The 9716-nt window shown below is 36.1% G+C and overlaps 1 protein-coding gene across 1 annotated transcript; it reads left to right on the forward strand.

Annotated features, from left to right (window-relative positions):
• Positions 1-5: 5 nt before the first annotated feature.
• On the forward strand, positions 6-8852 carry LOC124435420 (ubiquitin carboxyl-terminal hydrolase calypso-like). The gene is made up of 15 exons (XM_046985356.1): positions 6-75; positions 166-195; positions 1066-1120; positions 1780-1912; positions 1986-2105; positions 2452-2513; positions 3546-3697; positions 4119-4194; positions 4332-4427; positions 5152-5179; positions 5776-6157; positions 6242-6358; positions 6486-6604; positions 6813-6905; positions 7295-8852. Exons 1-15 carry the CDS (start codon positions 36-38, stop codon positions 7475-7477), a joined length of 1686 nt encoding a protein of 561 aa, XP_046841312.1. The 5' UTR covers positions 6-35; the 3' UTR covers positions 7478-8852.
• Positions 8853-9716: the final 864 nt, after the last annotated feature.

Genomic DNA, 9716 nt, shown 5'->3' on the forward strand with positions numbered 1-9716 from the left:
AGCAACCAGATTCCATCCAAAAATAGAAATTAAATATGGCGGCAAACGGGTGGTTGGAATTGGAAAGCGACCCCGGTGAGTTTAGTCACTTAAGTGATCGATTTTATCCCCCCCAAAGGATTTCACAATTAAATCATAATTTATTCCTTTCAAATACTCCTCTAGGGATATTTCTGCTACTCATAGAAGAATTTGGTAATTCATTAACCTATTGTTGTATTAAAATATCTTCTGTCATTATTTCAAAGTGCAATAGGCATTTGATTGACTCAAAGCGTTATAAACTTCGCCATGGATATTCATCCGACATTGGAACTTAATTTTCAAGTGCTATTCATCCGACATAACTATTTATGTCTTAAAAACTTAAATATACTTTACCCAAATCCTAACCCCAACCCTGACCTTAATGCTAACCAAGATTATTTTTATATTTTTATGTTTTAGTTATTAAAAAATGAAAGATTAAGTCGATTTTGAGAATGAAAAAATATCTGAATAATTTGATAAAATCTGTCTTTGCAGAGATAGGTTTCGAACTAGTATTTGGCATGTTGACATCGTAATTCTTGCCTTTACCACTAGGCTACACAACCGTCGGCACAAAGCCAGGGAAATTTAACTTTATAAAATAGGTGAATTGCCTATACAAAAATTAAAAACTAGATGCCAGATGAATATCTATGGCATAGAAACTATTTTATATGAAGGGTATCATTGGTTAGATATGCAGCAAGATTAAATGCATCACCACAATATTTCATTGCCAGCAAAGTCACGTAATTTATAACTGCTTTCAATTTTCATTGCATTAGATTTTTATTTTGACACAATTCAGTTTTTCGATTAGGCTATGTAGCCCCTGTACGTATAAACAGATTAGAACTGTGATTGTCAAGTCTTACTGCTAGTTGATATTTTGGATGCATGACAAAGTCTTTTCATTCACTTTAGTCTTTTGTGTTTTCATTTCAATGTCTCAATATCATTTTTTCATTCTGCATTTGATTCAAATCACAGATCAAAACAACTATTTAGATTAAAGATTTTTGGATACAATTTTAGGAATAAATGGTGTTCAAGTGGATGAAATATATGATTTATCCAAACCTATCAAAGGGTAAGCATGGTTACGGGTTTTGATTGGATCAGCAATGTTGTAAACTAGTATTTTGAATGTAGTTTCTTCAAGTGGAATTCCAGATGAACTGTATTGTAGTCATTTGCACAGACATGAACTTTTACATAAAAAATAAACAGGGGCATAGCTAGAACATCAATGGGAGGGGGGACGGTGGTTGTTTATGTAAATTCATTTGTGCCCAACTGATTTCTTCTGAAAACAAATCACTTTCAAAAAAAATCAGTCTGGTACTTAGAAACAACATCCCCAATTAACATTCTAGCTACAAACCTGAAAATAAATGAATGTCATTCATGCCATGAAAGGTTTTGTCTTCAATTTTGCAACTTTAACAATAATGACAAATTAAAACAACTACTGAGACACCAAGCAAGAGGTTTTTATAAGTTTTCTTACCACCAGTCTTAGAATGTAACTAAAATTTAACCTATAAGTCGAAAACAACATCCAAACGCGTTTTTTCATTTCAGCGACGAATATTCTATTTAAGTATTAAGTCTTAGTCTATCAAACTTACCATAATACATCTTCACTATTTTGCAAAACGGCTCATTTTCGCGCGCCTCCTGTATCATGATTATGTTGAACCCGGTATGTCGATGACATGTCATGTTGCAATTTTTTTCCACCACAAGGCACGTTTATGGCTTTGTGTTTCTCTTCAAATGGAACGAAGAACGTCGCTCGAGAAGGAAAGGAACCGTTCCTCTTGACGAGGCGTTTGTCGAGAGCGACGATGTTGTCAACAATATGTTCTTTGCTCAGCAGGTGAGCTTTAACAATTTTTGCGTGCCGACATGTTAGGTCATTAACATATGAAACTTTTTTAATTTTTTCGTAGATTATTCCCAATTCTTGTGCCACGCATGCGCTGTTGAGTGTTCTATTGAACTGCGATGAACTTCATCCTGGCGAGACGTTGAGTAGACTGAAGGAAGATACTAAAGGTTTTGACCCGGAGGTACGTACTTCGCAGAAGGTGGAATTACTGGCGATGGAAACAAGTCTGAACGTTTGGTCACTCCTGATGAAGACACTAGACTGGAATATGTGTAAGGACTCAAGTTTCAACATCAGAACATATCTGATGAAGACATTAGCCTGGAGTATGATAAGGACTCTAGTTTCAACATCATGAAGACTGTAAACTTTTCAATGATCATGAAGACTATAGACTGGAGTATGTAACCAAATACTTCAGTTTTAACATGAGACTGTTCTTGAATATTAGAGATAAGCAACAACGCTAATATGCTTAGTCACCACTGCTTTGCTTTATGTTCTCTAAAAATTCTTTTCTTATCAAGACTAAAGGTTACGCCATTGGAAATATACCAGAGATTGCCATTGTTCACAACAAATACGCGAGGTAATGAAATAAGTAATGAAATCTCAATGTGATATTTCCCTCGTTCAATTCAACTTGAGCACCGTGTTACGGGATAACCCTGCGCGTCAAGTGGTCATGTGGAAATGTCCCGAAAATTTTTGCTGTTAAATTCTTTATTATTTTAAAACTGTTTTCGGTCGGGTGAAGTAACAACAGCCTATAATAAGATATATTATTAAGTCTTTGTTCGAGAACTTTTAAAAAACTTAGTGTCTGAGCCGTCCGCGACAACAAACAACAATTTATGTTTGTTTTTCTGCAGTTTAAGCCCTCTTATTTTCTACCTCGTTTTTTGCGAGACCCGCATCAAACGGTTACGTAGAAAATCCCCGGGGTTGTCTGTTTAGTATACGTTAGACTATACACTTTTATAAATCGAGAGGTCAACTAACTTTCGAAATAGAACTTAGCGGGCAAACTCAGTGAAATCCAGCGAGAGTTTTTCATGGGGTTGCAGTTATTCATTAAATCATGTAGTTATTATTAATCATGGATACTAGTTCCCGTTTTGTTCAACAAATAGATGTCATTGACTATGTCAATAAACTTTATTGACATAGTTCATTCAGGCTTTTTCCATTAAAAGTGGGATGGATTTTAATTTTATTATTTGCAATTTGCACCCCTCTATGCATCTCTGTTGACCATTGCCTACAGGGGTGAGCACCCCCCCCCCTCCCTATAAATCCACCACTGTGACATAAAAATTTTTCTTCCGCGGAATGTAAGGGATGGCTTGCTTGCTATAGGTTGAAATTTTTGAGTGGAAAGTTTGGGGGGGGGGGGAATGTGGGAACTGTTTCAAATCCATTGCAGGCAAAGTAACAACTCATCTTGAATTGTTTCCTATCGCATGTTTTTTAATCGAACGGACAGTTTCAGACGATCGAGTAACTTCCTTAAACACTCTACTTTCTTAAAAAATCTACGGAGAATAAAAGTAATTCATTACTCCGGTTTAATAACTCTGTTCAATGCATACTTGACTAACGTTTAGTTTGACTTCCACAGACCCATTCACCGCATCCTACCCGACAGTAAACCCGGAACAAACACTCTTTCATCGGGCAAGGCCGGCGAGGCGTTTCACTTCGTTAGCTACTTGCCAATCAATGGGAAATTGTTCGAACTCGATGGACTTAAACCTTATCCTATAGACCACGGTATGAACAGGTTGATGTTTGTTCACTGTTTTTTACTGAGAAACGATGGTCAAATTATATGATTATTACATTTGTTTACCATAGCACACTGAACAAACATGGTCAGATTTTATGATTAGTACATTTGCTTACCATAGCACGGAACAACAAACATGGTCAGATTATATGACTATTACATTTGCTTACCATAGCACTGAACAACAAACATGGTCAGATTTTATGATTATTATTTACCATAGCACTGAGAAACACGGATGGGTAGAACCTATGGAATGGACATATTCTCAATTTTCCTAATAGCTTAGCAATTGCGCATGTAAAGCCACCATTTGGAATCAAATGATCACCTTACGTAAAAGCTTGTTGCTATCCATGGCTTGTTAAAATTACATATCAACATTCAGACTACGTCACTATTTAGGTCGTTGGAGAGAGAACGAGGACTGGACCGAGAAATTCCGTAGAGTTATCACCGAGCGCATTGGTATTGCATCGGGGTGGGTATATTTATGAGCAGTTACAGAAGTAATATTAGCTAACTTCAGTATATCAAGAATGTTATCTGTTGTTTTGATCATTGTCAGTATTAATAACGATCACTTTAGGTGTTTTTTATTTTATTTGTGGCTTTTAGTGAACCTTGCCATGACATTCGCTATAATCTCATTGCTATTGTGGCTGATAAACGTCCCGAATGCGAGATGAAATTGAAAACGCTAAAGGAAAAAAGGTTCGTTTATCGACTCAGCGATTCCTGGAAAACCGGAGCAATATTTCTTTGATTCCTTAAGCGTAATATTTGTGTCTAAATATACTTAAAAAAATTGTCAATTTTGATTGATTAAGAGCAGCGCAATTTTTCTAAACATTAGTGGCATAAAAAGGAAATACCAGTGTTGATTTCTTTTGTGCTTCTGATTGGTTAGTCAAACAATGAAAAAATGAAATCGAAAAACACAATTGGCTGACATGGTCGTAAGCGGAAGTTAAAAATCAACAGAGATTTTTTATGTATTTTATAGATGAGTAATAGCATAGTTTCTAGTGCAGTTTGGTGCACTAGAAGCTATGCTATTCAAGCTATGCTATGCTAAAACATATTCGTGAGTTTTCCAAAAGACTTCCAACTGCACTTGTCCTTCGGACTCGTGCAATTTTGATAGTCTTTGAAAAACTCACTTGTGCATGTTTTTTCCAAAGTTGCACTAGAAACCATGCTGTTACCCATGCAAATTGTATTCAAAACGTTTCCTTTTTAAGCAATCATACTCTAGCAATTTGACAGTCACTACAGACCATACAAATTTGGAGCATCACAATCCCACCCACCAAACTCCCTGACAAAAAATATTGTCTCATTTACATCCCTCATTGTCGCTATATTCTTAGCAAAACATTTAGCTCATTAACTATTATTATATAAACATATTTATCAAAATTTCCATTTCTTTCAGGAAGATTGTATTGGATACGCTGAACAAGGTGAAAATTAGAATGTTAAAAACTATAAGCCTGCCAATGATATTTCCCACATCAATTTTCATTCAGTTGGATAAAAAAAACAATCGTAATGTACTCCTAAACTACACAACTTTTTAAGGCGCTCCGCCAATGCGAGGGTGATTACTTAACCCTTAAAAGTATCCCAAGATTCCCTTTGCAGTTATAAGTTGCACACTTTAAAACAATTCCATCTCAAGTATTTTGCAATTAGTACGCTGCCTGCATTCGGCTAGAAGTTGCTGGCATTATTTTTCACTTATGTCGATTCAAAGATCTCCATCAAAGATTGTTTCTCACAAATCCTTGGCTGTATCGGGTTGTCCAGAGGGTCGTATATCTTTGTTAACTTCCCGAGAACAGCCCTTCGTAAGCTTAGTCCTCTGTCATCCTCGTGCTCCTGTAATGCTCCAGGATCATATGAATGAATTGGACACAATTCAAATGTTGGTTTTATAGTGCTGCTTCTTAAGCACCTTTCATTGTGGATAATGAAAGTACAAGTCTACAGGATTTTTGACTATACTTCATTAAAACGTGAAAAACACCACACAATTTAACTTTTGTAAATTCCCTAGGCTGGTCGTGGTGACTCCAGTACAGATACGGCTTCCGAAGGTGAAACCGACCTCACCTCCGAACATCCCGTGAAAAAAGCTAAACATAAATTAAGAATCCCTTCTGGACGAGCCAATCATAAGGCGGGAAAATCTTATCACCGGAACTTTTCCCTTGACGTAAAAGTCGATGCAGAAATACCGGAAAATGTACTACAGCAGTCGCTTTCCATGCTTTCGGATTCCATAACACTGTCGTCAGAAACATCACGCGAAGACGACAAATCAATCGTTGAAAATTCTACGGAAAATGCTCCCGGAATTTTAGCCTGTATGAACAACGACCCCACGAAAAAACCGCCTCTAGTTGATACATCCTCGATAGGAAATATAACCAACCAAGGTACGTCTACCATAAAATATATCCTGACTGGGCACTAATATAGATATGGATGAGAAGCTGATGTAAGATCTATTTTTAACGTAGAACCACAGATGAATCCTTCAGCTTCAGACAATTCAAGTGACGTGAACGTAGAAAAGTTGGATTTTAAGGCCAGTGCTCCCGTTTACTTCGAAAGAAATGCAACATTATTTACAGAAGGTAGAAGCAAGTTCTCTCATTTATCGCTTGCGTGTTTGTGAATGAAATATTTTAACATTTAAAATAGATATGCTCAACATGTTCGGAATTTACGTCATTCATTGATTTCTCGTGATGTCTGTTACAGATTCTAAGTATTTTGCTGTTTTCCACGAGCAAGCAACGATGGCATCTTTGGACATTCCAACGGAAGCGGTCGACGCGGCCATGGGACTGGTAACCCGTGACGAACCGCCAGATGCCCAGGTTTGTACGCACACGTTGTCTTTCATTACCCAACATGCACTCTGTCACCATATCTTTTGAGCTCGCAATCGGCGTAATGCCTTCACTGCAATCACTAGTCCTCGGATTGTTTAGTGAGTATGTCAGAGTATTCATTTGAATGAAGCCATGTTGCATTGACAATAAAAACTAAAGTTGACGGCATCATAACTCGAGATTTTTTCATCAGGATTTGTACCTACTTATGGATGTGCTCAATCAGGAGATCAATAAATTTCAAACGGTTGTTTCAGAGGAGACGTACAGAAGACGAAAATACAAGGTCTGTTATTTTACTTCGATTGAAAATTTTGCAGCATCTTCAAAGGGCATTTCAAAACTGAATTTTTGCAGTTCTAAATTTCTAATGTTCTCGATTTTAAATTCAATTCGGCCCGACCGTCAGTCGTTTGCATTGCATTATTATCCTGGATGTGTCCACCTCAGAAAGATAGGTAGAAGAATGTGACTGAATGTTGCATAATTCAAATTTCCTTCAATGACATTACCAAGCCTTGTTTTTGAACGATTTCGTTACGAAAAAATTAGGGTGCTTGCATTGAACTGCATATGTAACTGGAATGCAACAATTGAGTTACGTTGCCCGTGCGCGCTTGAAACTAAAATTTACCTCCTTTATATAGTACTGTATTATTTCAAATCTACTCACAGATCGACCATTGCCGAAGAACGCACGACTTCGACCCGTTTATCTGTACATTTCTTCGCATGCTCGCAGAACAAGGACATCTCGCCTCCTTAGTGGAAGAACAATCGTCGGTCAAACGACATTTGGTACAATCGACTTCGAACAAAAATTTGAAGAAAAAAAGTTATAAAAAGAGAAAGCGTTGAAATTGAAATCGAATGGGAAAAGTTCAGTAATTTAGGTATTTGAATTGCCGATGACATGTCGTTTAGTAAAGTACCGGGGCCGGTTGCACGAAGCCTGGATAGCAATATATTTGAACGCTTCAAAAGTTTGCTTGAACAATTGCATGATTTCAGCTGAACAATCAATAAAATACTATATTTTGTTTCTAGAATAACAAAGTTTCATAATCATGTAGAAAGTATAACCACCTTTTTCACAAGATTGAAAAATACTATCCAATGCACAACGATATCCAAGCTTCGAGCAACCTGCCCCTGGATTGTATTTTGTACATTGTCTTAAAAAGAGCAATTGCCAAGGTGAAAGGCATGAAACCCGAGAAAAACCAAGAAACTCAAGGGAAAAGCGATAAAAACTCAAGAGTAACCCACTAACCCGAAAGTGCTCTGGCGCTAAAACAGTTTTTTTCAGAACTCTTGGTTTTTCTTGGCTTTCAGGCCATCCACCATTGCAATTGCTCTTTTTAAGACAATATTTGAATTTGTTAGATGGACGAAGTCTATTTTATCATTTTGTGTATAATTCAATTGATGAATTCATCTAATGATGTGTCTTTAGAAGATTAAAGATTCAAGTTGTGATCGTCACGTCTTGTAGACGAAAACAATAGCTTTTGGTGTCCCTATGGACTTTGTAACTTTATCATTTTATCATTATTGAAAGCACGTTGTGATATAACAAAACATTACAGCGATAAAAACACCTTTTTAATTAAGAAACGTTTTGTCACTCATGCGACGTGCTTATAATACATGGTTTTTTGCTCCTGCAAGCCACTTACACCATTTTTTTTAACCAATAAAATCCTATTCTTGATTGCTTAGTAAGTTTTGCATTTCATACATCTCTAACGCCACCATTGCCTTGTTACAATTAACATCAACAAAATTACTTACCCACAGTTCTATCAAACATATCAGACGCTGTTTAATTTGTTTCATAGCTGCACAAATTGAACTAAAATAGCTTGAAAATGAACATAAGATTAGACATTAAAAATACTCATACGCAATTAATGCTCAGTAATACTAGAAGTAACGATACATTTCAATAAGGAGCCGTGCAACTGTAATGGCGTATGATTCAATATTTCTCATTGCGTGTATATGACGTCATTGGGAATAAAAAAAGATGTGCACTAACTGTTTCATAAAGTTCGCTGTCATTTCTAAAAACAGTTTTAAATATCTAAATACAGTTTTTTTCTTTCATTGGGAACTTCAAAATCTTGTAAAACTATCATCAACCAATAGAGTCATTGGATAGTTGCACAGTCATAGACATTAAATGTACCAATTGAAAAAAATGTAAATAAAGTTTTTCTTTGCACACGAACTTTGATGCCTTTACCGGGCATATAGTTCTATTAATCCATGCACTCTGGGGCTTTGATCCCGCTATCGCTGATAAGTTTTCGTTTATATCGCCTTTAATACAACTTTTTTATTGTGTTAAATATAAGATCACTAAAAACTGTTATGGATTTTCTTTTTAACATCAATGTTCGCATGTTTGGTCCTGAAATGATTAAAGTTATAGTAATATGTAAATTGAGAATTTATGTTTTGTCGTTTCCTAATTTACATGTTTATAAAACTGCTAGTCTTTGGTGAAACCTATTTTCAAATTAAGTGAACTGATAACCTTTCTAATATAAAGCAAATATGTTTATTTTTGGCTAAAATAAATAAAAATAACGAATATGTTAATTAGGAAACGACTGAACATACATTACCTAATTTACAAGTCACAAACTTTCAGAAATCCAAAACTAAACATAGAAACATAAATGTTAAAAAGAGAGTCCGTCACAGTTTTTGGAGATCTTTAAGCTCACCAATCCTAGTCCTTTGTTTATAGCCTATAAGCTCACTAATCCTAGTCCTTTGTTTATAGCCTATAAGCTCACCAATCCTAGTCCTTTGATTATAGCCTATAAGCTCACCAATCCTAGTGCTTTGTTTATAGCCTATAAGCTCACCAATCCTAGTCCTTTGATTATAGCCTATAAGCTCACCAATCCTAGTGCTTTGTTTATAGCCTATATGCTCACCAATCCTAGTCCTTTGATTATAGCCTATAAGCTCACCAATCCTAGTCCTTTGTTTATAGCCTGTATGCTCACCAATCCTAGCCCTTTGATTATAGCCTATAGGCTCACCAATCCTAGTCCTTTGTTTATAGCCTATTCATTCTGAT

This window comes from Xenia sp. Carnegie-2017, unplaced genomic scaffold (genome assembly GCF_021976095.1).
Source record: "Xenia sp. Carnegie-2017 unplaced genomic scaffold, XeniaSp_v1 HiC_scaffold_14, whole genome shotgun sequence".
In the NCBI taxonomy this organism is placed as follows: domain Eukaryota; kingdom Metazoa; phylum Cnidaria; class Anthozoa; order Malacalcyonacea; family Xeniidae; genus Xenia; species Xenia sp. Carnegie-2017.